Genomic DNA, 16,523 nt, shown 5'->3' on the forward strand with positions numbered 1-16,523 from the left:
GTCCGCCTTTTCCGTAGTCAAGCTCCTTACACAGAACTAGTGCAAAATGCAGATACGTGGCAAAAGGGGGGGGAGGGAATCACCTACAGTTCACGACTCCTAGCTTTTCGTGCATTTCCTCGCAACCTCTTTTGTAATGCTAGTGGGGTTTTTTGCTTTTCCCTAGTTGTTAGCATATTACACCTTCACTTTTATTTTAATTAAGACTTTTTTCAATTAACATTATAAGTGTTTCCCAGATTATCAGAAACCCTTTCTAAACACCATATTGAAGGTAACATGGTAACTCACCAAGTGGACATAGCATAATTTATGTCACACAATTTTTGACATTTAGGTTGTCTCCAATTTCTGCTACTGCAAATGAGAATGCAAGCTGTGTTTTTATACGTAAAGGTTTCAGAGAGATTGTTTCCTTAAAAGGCTCTAAAGTGGAACTGCTGGGTCAAAGAATGAAAGGTTGTAGCTGCATTTTAAAAAGCGGACCCCTCCAAGAGCCCCCCAGGGCCCTGCGGGCCAGCGTGCCCCTCCCACACCGCCGGGGGAGCTCCTCCTTTTCCCCCCTAAGGCTTTGTTAATTTAGTAGGAAACAATTGTTTATATGTCATTTCCTTGATTATTCATGAGGTAGAATACATCTCCACATAATTATCACTGTGTTTATTTCTTCGTTTGTGGGCGATTTGCTCACCTGGGATATTATTTATGGAAGGACTGGTTGAACACACACGTGAAAACACAGGTCAGAAAGTATCTGAAGCAAAGGGCCCGGCTCAGGCCTGCACTGTCGTGCAGAGTGTTGCCCGTGGAGCGGAAGGAGGAGCAATTGGGAAGAGGAGGAAGCACAGGTGAAACGTGAAAAGCAACACACACCTGGCCTCGTGGGTTATTCGAAAACTCACATGTTGCTACTTTAAAGCCAGCTGGGTTTTTTGTTACTGTTGAAATTGTGATAATATAGAGTCACCTGCAGTTGTAAGAGAAGCCCTGTATATCCTTTTATCCAGTTTCCCCTAGTGGTAACATCTTGTAAAACCATAGCACGATGACATTGTGACATTGACACAGGTATTGACATTGACACAGTACAGCTCCAGAACATTCCACCCCCACAAGAGTCCCTCCTGCTGCCCTTTCATAGCCCCACATCCCCCTTAATCCCTGGCAGCCACTGACCTGTTCTCCATTTGAATCATCTTGTTATTTCAAGAATGTTCGGTAAGGGCAACCACACGGCATGTAACCTCTGGGGCCAGAATGTTTTCACTCAGCATTATTCTCTGGAGATTCATCCAGATCCCCGTGTGTATCAATAGTTTGTTCCTTTTTTTTTTTGAGACAGGGTCTCTGTCACCCAGGCTGGAGTGCAGTGGCACAATCATAGCTCACTGCAGCCTCAAACTCCTGGTCTCAAAGAATCCTCCCGCCTTGGCCTCCCAAAGTGCTGGGATTATAGGCGTGAGTCACTGTGCCTGGCCATTTTGTTCCTTTTTATTGCTGAGTAGTATTCCGTGGTATAGATGTACCACATTTTGTTTATTCATCCATTTGAGGACATCTGGACTGTGTCTAGTCACACAAAAGGGTAACTGCTATGAACAGTCGCTGACGTGCCATTCTTTTTGCCCTGGCCATTCGCGGAGAGGGCCTGAGCAAGTCCTCTTGTGGCTCCCGTTAGATGAAGCGAATACAATATCCCAATACATAATTCAATAGGCTCCTGCAGCCTGGAGACATCGTAATGCGCTACCAGGAAAGACCATTTGAGCTCAAGTTCCAGCAACTTTTCAAAACAAAACAAAACCACAAATAACAAACCCCCAAGTGCTGTCTCATGAGAAAAGGGTCTAAAAAAAAGAATGGACATAATTAACAGGAAAAGCATCATTTCACCATTATCAAAAGGAATTGCTAAACCAGTATGTGTGCTGAATTCAAACAAGTTCCCGTGTGGGAAAAAAAAAAGGACCTCTAATAGGTCTATTCAGAGGGAAAATGGCCCCACAGTCCACTTCCTGCCCTCGAGCCGGAGCACTGCCTGGGACGGGACAGGAAAGCTTTGCCTTTGTCCTCCACGTTTCCCCCCCCCAGAAAGAAAGCTATTCCACACAGGAGCTGCCTATGGTGGCCACGACACTGTGTCCACGTCTTTGCAAAGCAGGGAATTGTTAGTGTCTGTTTCCTGGGTAGCTGGACCTAGTTCTCTGTGAGAACAGACTAAAGCCATGGAGATTCCTCTGCTGGGAGTCTATGCTTGGTACTGGCAGGGTTTTTAGTTTTAATTTTAATTTTAGCTATTTGAGTAGATGTGAAGTGGTATCTCATTTTCATTTTAATTTGCATTTCCCTGATGTCTAATCGATGTTGAGCAGCTTTTCATGTGATAACTGGTGTTTTTTGCTTGTCCCTTTTATTTTTTATTCTTCTGTTGTTCTTTTCCTGCCTCCTTTTGGATTAATCAAATATTTTCTGTTATTCCATTCTGTTTTCTCTATTGCCTTCTTAGCCAAACCTCTTTCACTTGTTTTTTTCTAGTGGCTTCGCTCTAGGGCAGAAAATATGTGTCCTTAATTACCACGTTTGATGTAGAGTCAATATCGTGTCACTTCAGTCTTCCCTCTTCATACCCAGCCCTTCACACCTCCCACTTCACACCTGAAAGTTCACCCTTCACAAAGGTAATGAGCTTGTCACCGTGTGATGTCCTTTTCCCACGACCCTTCATGCTGTCGTCTCCTTACCTTTTACTTCTGCCCACATTTCAGAACTATTTCTGATTAGTGTCCATTTCAAATAGTCAGTTGTCTCTTAAAGAAATTATGAAAAGAAGAGAAAAGCATGATATTTATCGTTTAGTATTTGCTGGTCACTTCCAGGACCATCCTCTCCTTGGCGCACACCCAAGTGTGTACCTGGTGTCACTTCCTTTCACTTCAGCATTTCTTGTACTACTTCCCTGCCAGCCACACATTCTCTCAACTTTATCTGAAAATACCTTCATTCTGCCCTTATTTTTGAAGATCACGTTTGCTGGATATAGAGTTTTGGGTTGACAGGTTTTTTTAAATGTAGCCCTTCAAAGATTTATACCATTGTTTTCTGGCCTCCAGTGTGTCTGATGAGAAGTCAGTGTCTTCTAGCCATTGTTCCCCTGAATACAACAGCTTCCCTTGCTGGCTGCTTTTAAGATTTCCTCCTTCTACCTACGACTTTCAGCAGTTTGTGACGTGTCTGCATGTGATTTTCTTCCTGTGTATCCTATTCAGGTTTTGCTGAGTTTCTTGACCTGTAAATGAACGTTTTTCAACAAGTTTTTGGATTTTGGGCCATTATTTTGCAAAAATGTTTTTCTGCCCTAGTCTTACACTCTTCTCCTTCTGGAACTCCTATTACACATGCTTTGGGCCATTTTACACTGTTCTTAGGTCTCTGAGGTTCCGTTTATTTTTCTTCAATCTTTTTTCTCTTCTTCAGGTTGAATAATTTCTATTCATATGTCTTCAAAATCACTAACTCCTGGCTGGGTGCAGTGGCTCATGCCTGTAATCCTGGCACTCTGGGAGGCCGAGGTGGGAGGATCACTCGAGGTCAGGAGTTTGAGACCAGCCTGAGCAAGAGCGAGACCCCATCTCTACTAAAAATAGAAATTATATGGACAACTAAAAAAAAAATATATATATATATAAAGTTAGCCGGGCATGGTGGCACATGGCTGTAGGCCCAGCTACTCGGGAGGCTGAGGCAGGAGGATCGCTTGAGCCCAGGAGTTTGAGGTTTCTGTGAGCTAGGCTGATGCCACGGCACTCTAGCCCAGGCAACAGAGTGAGACTGTCTCAAAAAAAAAAAAAAAAATCACTAACTCCTTCTGTTATCTCCAATCTCCTATTAATACAATTCAGTGAAACTTTCATTTCAGTTATTGTACTTTCCAGTTCTAGAATTTTTCAGTTGATTCTTTTTAAGTGCTTTCTATTACCCTGCTATGAGTCCCTATCTCTTTACTCATCGAGACTATCTTTTCATTTAATCCTTTGAACATATTTTTTATAGCTGCTTTGTTCTTTGTAAAATACAACATGTGGGCCATCAGGAGGTTGATTGACTGCCTTTTCTTCTCAACTGTGGTTTATATTTTCCTGTTTCTTTCCAAGTCTAGTGATTTTTTTAGTGTATATTGGACATTGACAAATAACAAATTGTACAGATACTGAATTATCTTCCACTGAAGAATCTTGATTTTTGTCCTAGTTTGCAGTTCAATTACTGTAATTTATCACCTTGGGCTTGTGTAGGTTTAGTTTTATGCTTTGTTCTGTTGGCTCCGAGTAATGCCCAAGGTGTTTCCCAAGCCCCTCTAACTTGGCAGGACTTACTCTCCAAACTCTCTCTTTCAGATTGTGTCAAGGCTTTTATTTAGGCTTTGTTAAGGCAGGTATAGAGTAGGCTTTATTTTGGGTAGAGGTTGACAATCTATGGCTCACAACTCGAATTTGGCCATGGCCTGTTTTTGTATAGCCCTTGGGCTAAAAATGGTTTTTATATTTTTTAAAGAATTGTTAAAAAAAAAAAAAAGTGGGGGGACAAAAACTATATGTGTCCTGCAGAACCTTAAATACTCATCTGGGCTTTTACAGATAAAGTTTGCTGATCCCTGGGGATGTGGTCCTCAATCGAGTGTCTAAGCTGAATGTCCTCAGGGCCCATGGTAGTAAAAAGGTCTTTCCTATAGCACTACTTGACCTCTAGTTCTTGTGCCATTCTCAACTCTGTTAGCAGCTACTTCCTGGTAAGTTCTGTGGACTCACATCCTACACGTGCTTAGCCCAGAGTAGGCCAAGGATTTTCAGGGAGCCCCAGGTAGACTTGGGCTCCCTGTCTGTTCCTGTCCAGTGCTCTGACTTGCCAGGTCCCTCTGCTTCGGTGGCCCTGGGGGACCGGTCTTGCCTCTCACACAGCTATGATGCGCCAAGCTACACCACGCACACACATTTAGCAGCTGTGTTCACACTCGAACTATTTCACACATACATTTTGTAACAGAAAAAATTTCAGGACCCTCTAAATTTACTACACCAAGGGGGAAGTTAAGCCCTGGAGACTGAGTCAGGTAGTATGTTTGCAATTCTACTTCACAGATTATGGATTTACTCTTTTCCTCAGTGTTCTTTGCTCTGTAAATGACTGGGCAAGACCAGAGACTAGGACGACTCCTTCCAATCACTGATCTTTGTTGAAGATTAACTGCCTCCTTTATTGTCCTGTATCTAACTCAGGCCAGATGAGCACAGGACCCCATGACTGTTACATCTTCAGTGTGAAATGTTTAATGTGCCCCTCCTGAAAGAAAAGACTAATCAGATCACGGAAACTATGCCGTAGGAAGATGCTGAATTTCTGTTCGGCTTCCCTTATCTTTGTCTGTATAAATGATCCCAAATTTCTACACTTGGGAACACTGACTTCCCAGTTTGTGGATCTGTGCTTCCTGTCCCCAAACTTCGCACCTGAATCAACTCTTGAGACTCTGACCCTTTTGATTATTTTAGGTCGGCAATTTACTTCACTTACAGAAGCATCTCAAACCCAGTTCCCTTGCACAAGAAGTTTAGACACAGTTATAAGGGAGGTTTATGTCGCGGCATTCGCAAAGTGCGCACCGCTTCCCGGAGTGGAAGCCCCGCGCGGGTGCGGGGCGCGGGCGCGGCCGGAGGAGAGCGGGCGGCGGGCGGCTCGGCCACGGAAACACGCGGGGCGCGCGCTCTGCCCGTGGGGAGCCCCGCCGGCCGCAGGGGGCCCCTCACCGCGCTCCGCTCTCCTCCTGCAGCGTCACGGCCAGCGCAGGCCCATCGTCCGGCCAGGCCCTGGTTCGGCCCGGTGACCTCGCGCACCCCCGGCGGGCCCGCTTCCCTCCCGCCTGCACCGGCGGGCGCCCCATTTCCGTCGCCGCACAAGCGGACGGAAGGCCCGCCCCTTTCAGCCTCGAGCGCCCCGGAAGTGGTCATGCGGCGGCGCCGAGACCGGAAGTGGATGCGGCGGACGGCAGCAGGCGGCGGCGGCGACGGTGGCGGCGGCGCGACTGGCTCAGGAGCTGCCTCGCGCGGCCAGGCTGGCGTCGCTGTCACGGCCGGCGGCGCCGCTCAGGGTCGGGCTCGGGCTGGGCCCGGCGCGGCCTCGGGGCTGCCCATGGGGCGCGAGGGGCCAGGCCGGTGACCCCGGACGCCAATGGACGCCCCTGAGGAGCCACTGCCGCCGGTGATCTACACCATGGAGAACAAGCCCATCGTCACCTGTGAGTGCCGGCCGGGGCGGGCGCGGCGGCCGCTGGGGCGGGCCCGGGCCCCGGCCTCTTGGTCCCCGATCTTTCGGGCCCCGGGCCCCGCCGGCGCGCTCTGGCCGGCCGCTTCCCGGAGGTGTGGCCGGGGCGGCGGCTGCGGCGGGGTCCTCCGACCGCGGGGTCGTCCTCCCGGCCGGCTGCAGTTGGGCAGAACCCGCCGGACTCCGCCCGGGACGAGGCGCGCGGCCAGGGCCGAGGGTGAGGAGCGGGGGGCCGTCCGCCCAGGCCGAGCCGCGCGCCCGAGACCGGGGCCCGTCCTTTCCCACGGGCAGCTCTCTCCGCGGGAAGGTCCTAGGGGCTCTTGGTTGCGGGCGTTGACCAAGTAGGAACAGGTTTGTTCTTGGGTGTTGTGGGTCATGGTCAGCGCCGCCCCAGCACGGGAGTAGAGCTCGGACTGCGACTTGGGACTAGCTTTTCGCTTTTTGGCTCATTGAATCTTCCCCGCAGTTCCCTCGGACGGTTTTACGGAGGAGAAAATCGCAGTTCAGGGGGGTAGGTGAGCTGCTCACCGTTTACAGTCCACTGGCGAGTGCACGCTCTGGACAGCTAGACTAGTGCCTCTTTGGGTGTCACCCCCCCCCCATTTAGTGCAAATGAACTATTTTTCTGTTACAGAAAAAATTTACCCTAATTTTTGCAAGTGTAACTTTAGAATCATACTTTTCAAAACACTTGTGGGAAGTGTTGAAATGTTGGCTAGCATTTTGATGTCTTGCAGAGAGGTATTTGAAACAGGATTTTTGACCTTTGGCAATATTGTGTCTTTACATGAATTTATGCAGTTTATTTTTTCCCAATTGTCTTTCATGCTTTGAAAGGAAGCATTCTCTTTCTATTGCAAAATCTGGGTGCCTAGGCCAGAGTAGACCATTCTATATGTCTTGAGCACTCTCTTCTTTTTCTGTTTCTTTCTTTCTTCCTGATTATGGGCATGCTCTTTTTATGCTCCCTGAAGTCAGATTCCTGAAAAATTTTATATTTAAGGTTGAAATTTGTTGCTTCATCTTTAGATGACAGACTTTCTTAGGGAAGTGGACTGTGTCTCACTTACATCAGTTGGGAGACTTGCATAGTTCAGCAATAGTTGCTTTTTTTTTTTCCTGAGAATATTTATCATCTGAAAGTCTTTCCCAACTCTGCACCTTCAGTTCCAGAGGACAGGTGTGGGTAGAGCTGGTCTGAAGGCCCTGCAATTCCCAGGTGCTTTCTTAATTCTCAGGGAAGATGAAGACATTCTCTGTTCATGTTAGATTTCAGTGTCTTCCAAATCATGAATTTTTTTCTCCCAAAGTGCTGTGCACATTATGAGTTCTGGATGAATATTTATTGCTTGTATGGGCATCTACATATCTAATTATAGCTCCTGCCTCTTAGTTTACTTACCTTTCAATAACAGTATGTTTCCCTAGGCATTATGTGAAATACCTTTCTGAAGGGAAAGTTTTTTTTTTTGAGACAGAGTCTCGCTCTGTTGCCCGGGATAGAGTGCCATGGCATCAGCCTAGCTCACAGCAGCCTCAAACTCCTGGGCTCAGGCGATCCTCCTGCCTCAGCCTCCCGAGTAGCTGGGACCACAGGCATGCGTCACCATGCCCGGCTAATTTTTTCTATATATTTTTAGTTGTCCGGTTAATTTCTTTCTATTTTTAGTAGAGATGGGGTCTCGCTCTTGCTCAGGCTGGTCTGGAACTCCCGATCCACCTGCCTCGGCCTCCGAAAGTGTTAGGATTATGGGCGTGAGCCACCGTGTCTGGCCTGAAGGGAAAGTTTTGAAAGTTCTGTTGGATTCAATGTAACTGAAGGAGTAAAATTTGTTTTCTTCATAGAAATACGTGTTTAAAGTTTAATTTCACACATGCATATGTGGTTGACAGCTAAAGGATGCAGTTACTTTTCCTACAGATTTACTAGAAGGTCATGTATTGGTGGAGATTTGTCCTGTGTTTAAAGCAGCATGGTGAATGTTATCTGCACTGATGGTGTCACTGTCTTGGAAGGTATAACCTTTCATTCATTGAAGTCTCAGAAAAGAAAGTGGCTTCAGTAAACTTTCAGAGAAAAGTTAGCTTGAAAAACAAAAAAGATCACTTTAAAAGTAAAGATTTTTTTTGACTTTTAGAAGAGCTGACTTCCTAGTTCATACTTGAAATTGCATTTTGGTATATCTGGGACTGAAGCTTTGGGAAGCACTTGTCCTGGTTTCACTTCATACCTTTATCTTGTCCTTTCTTTCAGTTGCACAAGTTTTGAAAGGAGAAGCTATGTAAGTAAGCAGTGCAGACAAGGGTAGGAAAATTGCTTAAAAAAAATCTGCCCGTAAGCTAGTTAACTCTTCAAAACTTTTTAGTAGTTACTTGAGTAGGCAACATTTTTGTTTTCAAAAGTTTGTTTACATCTGACTTGACACATTACTTCAGATCTGTGTTCTTCTTAAAATGAAAGCAAAGTTTATACTTGTTATCAATCTTTTTTCATAAAATTTATAACTTTGTACTTTAGTGGAAATGAATTTTGCTTAGACCTTTCTGGGAAATATATGGAATGTAACTGGTTCAGATAAACTTAAGGACTGTTTATATGTCATCATAAAAAGAATGAAAAGTTTCCAGACATTGGGGATAAATAGAATAGAGCATCAAAAACTTTGCTGAATTATTTTAATATTTTGAAGCTCCTTAAACGTTTTAACAGACTTTAGTCCATGATTAGACTCCTGCCTAACTGCCTCTGTTGAAGAGGGACTACATCAGTGGGAGATCTGCTTAAACCCAAAACTAGTTAAAGCTTGTAAATACTGAAGAGTGTGTCTGAATTGTATGGGGATATCAGCTGAACAGTTAGTGAAACAAATACTTTGATGAGGTGTTAGGTAATGAATCAAATCATAGTAATTTGAATACCTGTAATACAATTTATTAATCATCAAAAATGTCCAGTGGAACTGAAACAAATCCAGCGTATCCATTTTATCTGAATTTAAGTTTTAGCTTAGTTTTTTTCCCCCCCAGCCACAGGGTCATTTCTGTGTTTAAGCATAAAGACTTATGTTTCTGACCCAGGGGTGTGTTGGGAAGCACATGTTCTTTTTCCAGCTGTCTCATTCAGTGGACAAAGTTAATGTAATTTCACTGATTGTGGCTTTTCTTTGTTGACTGTTAAAAATAGCACATAACTCTCAACTTGGAATTGTATAGTATCTGAAAATAACAGTACTTTCTCAGATAATCTGTTTTCATTAGTCACATCTAATATTGCCTGTTTCATTTTTCTGAATCTCTGTATTTGGGTTCTAGGTCTGACGTTATAAACTTTGAAAGGGGAAAAAAGGCCACAGAAACTAGCAGATCCATGATGGCTTTGTACCTGGTTGGACTTTGGGTTTTTCCCCTGTTGGTTAAAGTTTTTAAATTTGCACATCACAATTTTCCACCAAGCCTGAAGGTATGGTGCTTGTGATTTAACTATCATCAGTTTCATCAGTAGAAAAGTAAAATTTAAATATCTTTTTAAATAGATAAACATAAAATGCAGGTTTTAGTCCATGTTGAATTCTGAAGCCAATATCGAACCAGTGATTAAGAAGTGGGAGAAACATTTTTCCTTAGGAACCTCAGTTCTAGAGAGAGAGTTTCTTTTTTCCCTAGCCTCCCAAGTAGCTGGGACTACAGGTATGTGCCCCCACATCTGGCTAATTTTTTATTTTATTTTTTGTAGAGATGAGGTCTCCCTGTGTTGCCCAGGCTGGTCTTGAATTGGCCTCAAGTGATCCTCCTGCCTTGGCCTCCGAAAGTTACAGGCGTGAGCCCCTATGCCTGGCCCGACAGAGCATATTTTTTTTAACTTGCTTTATATGTCATTTCCCCCTGAGCATGGTTAAAAACATTCATGTCTTGTATGCGTCACCTTGGATGTTACATACCCTCACTGGCCCTCAGCTGTGAAACAGGGTAGAGTACTGATCTCATGCGGTTGATGAGGGTTTGTAAGAGTGAATGTGCAGAAAGTGGTCAGAAGAGTGCTGGGAATATAGTCAGTGTGCAAAAAAATGTTTTCTCTATTCATACTGCCTGGTTTTTTCATGACACGCCTAGGCTTAAAGAAATACCTAATAATTCCATTTATTAAGTAGTTGGGTCCCAATAATTTATCAAGTATTATGTCCTAACAGTAGCTGTTTGAGAAAAATAATACACCTAAATTGGAAGAAAAAATATTTATATCATTTTTAGGTAACCACAGTGATGTACTGATGGGGTAGTTGTGCCTGTTGGGTGCTGCATGACTTCTCTAACCTGGGAATCAGATTGAACACTGCTACCCTCTTAGATTTATTTATTTATTTTTTTTTGTGGTACTTGCATTTCATCAGAACAACCACCCTGTTTTGCAATGATAGTGACATCATTCAAAGACATGTAGCTCAATCTGTTGAAACTGTGAAAACCTCAAGTGTGGTCTGTACATCCAAGCATTGCTGTTTCCCTCGTGAAGTTAAAATATCTGTTGGTGCCTCTCTGACTCTGCCTCAGTACTCTGGGAAGCCTGGTCACACAGTTTGGGAACCCAGGCTACTAGCATTGTTGGACCAATTCTAGGGTGGATTTGAACTGATAATTACAAGTGAAAAGCTTCCTTTTCTATTCAGCTCACATGCCTAATATACAAGATGTGTTTCTTAAGAGTTTCTAGTAAAGTGAATTCTGGTTTATGCAAATGAAATTGAAGGGCCTGCCTTTTTTTTTTTTCTTTTTTTGAGACAGAGTCTCACTCTGTTGCCCAGGCTAGGCCTAGCTCACAGCAACCTCAAACTCCTGGACTCAGGCGATCCTCCTGCCTCAGCCTCCCAAGCAGCTGGGACTACAGGCATGCGCCACCGCTCCGTGCTAATTTTTTTTACATATATATGTGTGTGTGTGTGTATGTGTGTGTGTGTGTATATATTTTATTTTTATTTTTTCTAGTTGCCTGGCTAATTTCTTTTTTTTTAGTAGAGATGGGGTCTTGCTCTTGCTGAGGCTGGTCTTGACCTCCTGACCTCAAGTGTTGCTCCCGCCTCGGCCTCCCAGAGTGCAAGGATTACCGGTGTGAGCCAAACGCCTGGCCCTGATTTTTTTTTTTAAGTATTGATGAATCTCTGAAATAAGCAAGCATGATGGTTATAACACATGAGCTGATCTTTCCTAAGAAAGGAGTTTTTTTTTTTCTTTACCATGTTTCCTCCAGAGGCCTGGTAGTGACATGATTCTGCAGTCCATCCAGGGAGAGACAAGAAAGGCTGAAGTTGGTTGTCTTCCAGTGGAAATGCAAATGACCGACTTAAGGATTTTTTGTGCTAGAAAAGCTTTTTGCCAATTGACAGAGTGTCTTCATGCAAATCGCATGATTTAGTGTGTATGTGGTTGCGTGAGGAATCACATGCTTGTCTCCAAGGGCTGCCTTTCCTGTCCCCACCCTCTGGAGTTACGGACCGGGAGTGGGGAAGACTGCACTGTCAGATAGTCCCAGACATCCCTGCGTGGTACTAGCCCCTGTGCTGTTTGCCTCCCAGCCTCCCGAGGCGTTCTCTCCTGTCTGTCCTCCCCCTGTCCTCGTCAGATCTTTCCTCTGTGTCTGCTCTTAACAGTTATTTTAAATATAGTCACAATATTTTGGTCTTATAGAATATTTGTTTTAAAATTAATAATAACTTGGGGTCATTTGTGACTCCTTTTTTTCCCCTCTCACAACTGAGATTCAGTCCATCAGTAGGTACCTTTACCTTTGAAATACATCTGGAATCCAGCTGTATACAGGGCCTGCCTGAGCAATCTGGGGTGATCCCATCTTGAGCTCCTGAACTTAATTACATCTACAAAGACCCTTTTTGCAAGTAAGGTCACATTCACAGGTTCTGAGGCTTAGGATGTGGACATATGTTTTGGGGGGACACCATTCCCCCCAGAAGTATCTGTGTCATATGCCGAGTGCATATTGGCCAGCATTCATCATGTGTCTTTGGTTTTGTGTCTTCTATCTTTGGAGGTTTGTCCTCCCTTTACTCCTGACGAAGGGAATGTTTTCTTGGCATCTGGGCTTTTGGGTTCTAGATGTGGGCACGAGGTGGGGTGCTCTCTTCTTAGAAAAAGATGAACCTCTTCTGGTCTTTCTCCCTTTTTTTTTCATCTAGGATGATAAATGCCTTATATATCTTTCTGGACATACATGACATGATGTTTCATTTCTGAATATTATTTTAGGCGCTTGTTTGCAAAATTAAAAAAAAAGTAGAGAAATGATAGAGAAACTGACAATAGGTTTAGACCTTGGTTTTACCAGAAACTGTTGTATATTTGGAAACTTTTCTTTTTTTTTTTTTTGTCTTTTTTTGAGATAGAGTCTCACTCTGTTGCCTGGGCTAGAGTGCAGTGGCCTCATCACAGCTCACTGCAACCTGAAACTCCAGGGCTCAAGGGATCCTCCCACCTCAGCCTCCCAAGTAGCTGGGACTACAGGCACATGCCACTACACCAGCTAATTTTTGTCTTTTTTTGATAGAGACAAGGTCTCACTCTGTTGCTTAGACTGGTCTTGAACTCCTGGTCTCAAGCAGTCTTCCCACTTTGGCCTCCCAAAGTGCTGGGATTATAGACATGAGCCACTATGGCCTCAATTTTTCTTATTTTTAACTGAGATCAGTTAGCATTTAGAAGTCTGCATAAATTTCAGAATTGAAATTTTAGGTAGAGCCTTGGAACTGACAACAACCCGTCTGGGTAGTACTTTTAACTAAATCTATAGCATGGCAGTTGTGGGCACTTCTAGTTTACCTGGACAGCTAGTGATGAGAAGGGCCATCGGAGGTCATTTTGAAGTTGAAGAGCTGAGGGCCATTTGTGCTGTGCCTGACTGTGGTCGTCATTGCTGTTGAGTAGGGCATCCTGGGCCAGTGTCAAGATGTCTGATTCCTCCTCTGTCGCCGGGCTGTACCAAGTACTTAGGGAGTCACACGCCATCTGCTCACATGGAAGGGGGGAGGTTTGTCCCTAAAATTATCTTTCAGAGAAAGCTTTTGCCATAGAGTTAAATAAAATAAAGATGTTACTTTCCTTTACTTCAGCATTCTAAGAACTAAGCAACACACTAGGAATTTTTAGTATAATCTTATTCATTCCAAAATTAAATTCATATTCTGAGAACTTGATATCCAGCACTGTCATCACTTCCACTGTAGGATATCCTGACCTTTGGGGTTCCTGTGTTTAGTGTAGAGTGTGGAGGAACGGGGCTGCATTCATCCGTCCGCAAATGCTTACTGAGCGACTGTTCCACGCCGGCACTGCTGTAGGGGCTTGGGTTACATCGACAAAGATCCCAGCCCTCTAAGAGCTACATTGTCTGTAGGAGATAGGCACTATGCATAAATAATAAATTATATAATATGTTAGGCGATAAGTGCTATGGAAAAAAGAAAAGGATAAGGGAAATGGGAGAATTTTAACAATTCAAATTTTTTATCATGGAAACTTGCAATATGTGCAGAAGTAGAATAGTATAAAAAACCCTACAGACCTTTCACCCAACTTCAGCAATTGGGTGAATTGCCCAGTCTTGCTTCTCTATACCCCTCATTCTCCCCAATCTTATATTATTTTGAAGCAAATCTCAGACATTATATAATTTATTTATAAATGTATGTTATGGACTGAATGTTTGTGTCCCCTCCAAAACCATATGTTGAAGCCCTAACTCCCAATGTGATGGTACTGGGAGGTGGGGCCTTTGGGAAGTGATTAGGGTTAGATTAGGTCAGGAGGGGTGGGCCTGTCAAAATGGAGTTATTGGCTTTATAGGAAGAGAGAGGACCCCACCTTTGTACCAAGGAAAGGCCACATGAGGATAATAGCAAGAAGGCGGCCATCTGCAGTCCAGGAAGCAGGCCCTCACCAGAAACTGCATCTGCTGACAACTGGATCTTGGGCATCCCAGCCTCCAGAGCTCTGAGAAAATAAATTTCTATTGTTTAAGCCACCCATTCTATGGTATTTTTTAAAATCATGCCTAAAACTATTTCTTACTGTCAAATAGTGCATAAATTTCCTCTATGTCTTAAATGTATTTTTTTTAAAAAAAAAAAAAAAACAGTTGAACTAGCATCTAAATAAAGTTTTTAGATAAGTTGTGTAAGTCTCTCTTAAAATCTCCATTTCCCCTCCATCTCCCTTTTGTTTCTTATAATTTATTGACAAACCCAGCTTGTTTGTCCTGAAGAGGTGCCACTATCTAGACTTTGGTAACTAAAGCAGGAGACAAAGTCGGCTTCAAGTTGGATTTTATTTTATTTTTTGCAATACTGTTTCATAGGTGGTGGGTGTTCTTTCTTTAGCAGACACATGATATCTTATTGTCTCTCTTTTGCAGCGTTAACAGCTATTGACTTTCATATCACTAATTCCTTAAAGGTTGCAAAAGGGTGATATTCTCACTTCGCCAGTTCTTTTTCATGTATTAGCTGAAATATTTCTGTAAAGAGTGTGTATGTATATATACATACACACACACACACGTACGTACATGTATGTATAATAATTGGCTGCCCGGTGGCATAGCAAGGCATTGAGTGCTTGCTTCTTTCCCTTTACGTAACTGGTTTCAAAATGAATTGTTCACTAGCATGCTTTGATGGTGATCAGTTAGTTTTTTTAAAACATTATCTTTATTAACTTAATCATTATGAACATAGTTGATATGTTTCAGTCCATTGAAGCTGTTGCCTCACTGATGTGCAAATTGTTCCATCTTTGGCCAAGAAGAACCTCTTTCTAGTTGTCTTCTAAGATGTAGGAATCTTTGTTAGGTTCTTTACTAATCCAGCATGACAAGATGTTCTGGGCTCATTTTGTACATTTCCTGTCCCTGATCTGCAGTCAGCCGTTTGTCCTCGGAGCCCTGATTCCTTTTAGTGAACAGTGGGATGTCAAGACTGTCATCTGCAGCTTGGGCTTCTAGTTGCTGCCAGGCATTTTCAGTGGACAGAACTAGGAATTGGGCTTCCCAGTTCTCATGGGTACTTGGGGACTTTACAGTTAGGGGTTCTCAAGCTTGTGCTGCATCATAGTCACCTGGAGGGCTTGTTAAAACAGATGGCCTAATCCCACCCTGGAGTTGCTGATTGAGCATATCTGGGTGGGGGACCTGAGAATTAGCATTTCTAACAAGTGCCCAGGCCATGCTAATGCTGCCAGGTCCAGGGGACCCCTGAGTAGAGTGTCATTTATTTCATCCCTCATTACACATAGTCTCTGAATAACACCGTTAACTCTACCTGCAACAATAGGACTAGTGAACACACACTTAAAACTTTTTTTAAGCAGTTTTTTGTGGCATTTGTATATATCCCACTAGCAATGAACAGTCACGTTACTGTAGTTTTAAAGTCACATGTCATAGTTTCTCTCTCTCAGGTTATGTGGTACACAGATATGTGGTATGTGTACATTTAAGTTCATTTGTTTTATTTTTCCTGATATTTTTAGAGAAAACCTTTTAAAAATTTAATTTTGTGTTATAATTATATAAAATATTTGCTTCCAAAATAAAATTTACAAAACGAGGTACATTTAAAGGAATCTAGCATGTGTTCTGTTCTCTGTACCCTAACCCTTCCTTTATCTAAGTATTCTGTTAGAAATTTTTGTGGTTTATCCTTCCACATAAAAAGGGAAATATTTATATTTCCTTTTCTTAAATGAGAGATTGCCGACTACATACATTTTTTCCCACCTGGCTTTTTTTCCTACACGCTACCCTATAGAAGTATACAGAGATCTTTCTCATTCCTTTTTTTTTGGAGATAGAATCTCACCGTGTCCCCCTGGCTAGACTGCCATGGTGTCATCACAGCTCACTGCAGCCTCCAACTCCTGGGCTCAAGTGATCCTCCTGCCTCAGCCTCCCCAGTAGCGTGTGCCACTTGCATCTGGCTAGTTTTTCTATTTTTGGTAAAGACGAGGGCTGGCTCTTGTTTAGGCTGGTCTCAAACTCCTGGCCTCAAGCGATCCTCCTACCTTGGCCTCCCAGAGTGCGAGGATTACAGGTGTGAGCCACCTTTTCTCATTCCTTATTGTAGTTTTGTAGTACTCCGTTATGTAGATGTCCCGTGATTTATTCTGCTAATCCCCCAGTGGTGGAATTTGAGTTCTTTTTGTCTTTT

General features: G+C 43.5%; 1 protein-coding gene across 1 annotated transcript in view; it reads left to right on the plus strand.

Annotated features, from left to right (window-relative positions):
• Positions 1-6,017: 6,017 nt before the first annotated feature.
• TRAPPC10 (trafficking protein particle complex subunit 10) overlaps positions 6,018-16,523 on the plus strand; it is an 81,409-nt gene continuing 70,903 nt past the window's right edge. Inside the window, exon 1 of the mRNA XM_045540782.1 lies at positions 6,018-6,289. Coding sequence (XP_045396738.1) covers positions 6,223-6,289 — 67 coding nt within the window. The 5' untranslated portion in view covers positions 6,018-6,222. The remainder of the gene's footprint in view (positions 6,290-16,523) is intronic.

The sequence above is a fragment of the Lemur catta genome, chromosome 1 (genome assembly GCF_020740605.2).
Source record: "Lemur catta isolate mLemCat1 chromosome 1, mLemCat1.pri, whole genome shotgun sequence".
Lineage (NCBI taxonomy): Eukaryota > Metazoa > Chordata > Mammalia > Primates > Lemuridae > Lemur > Lemur catta.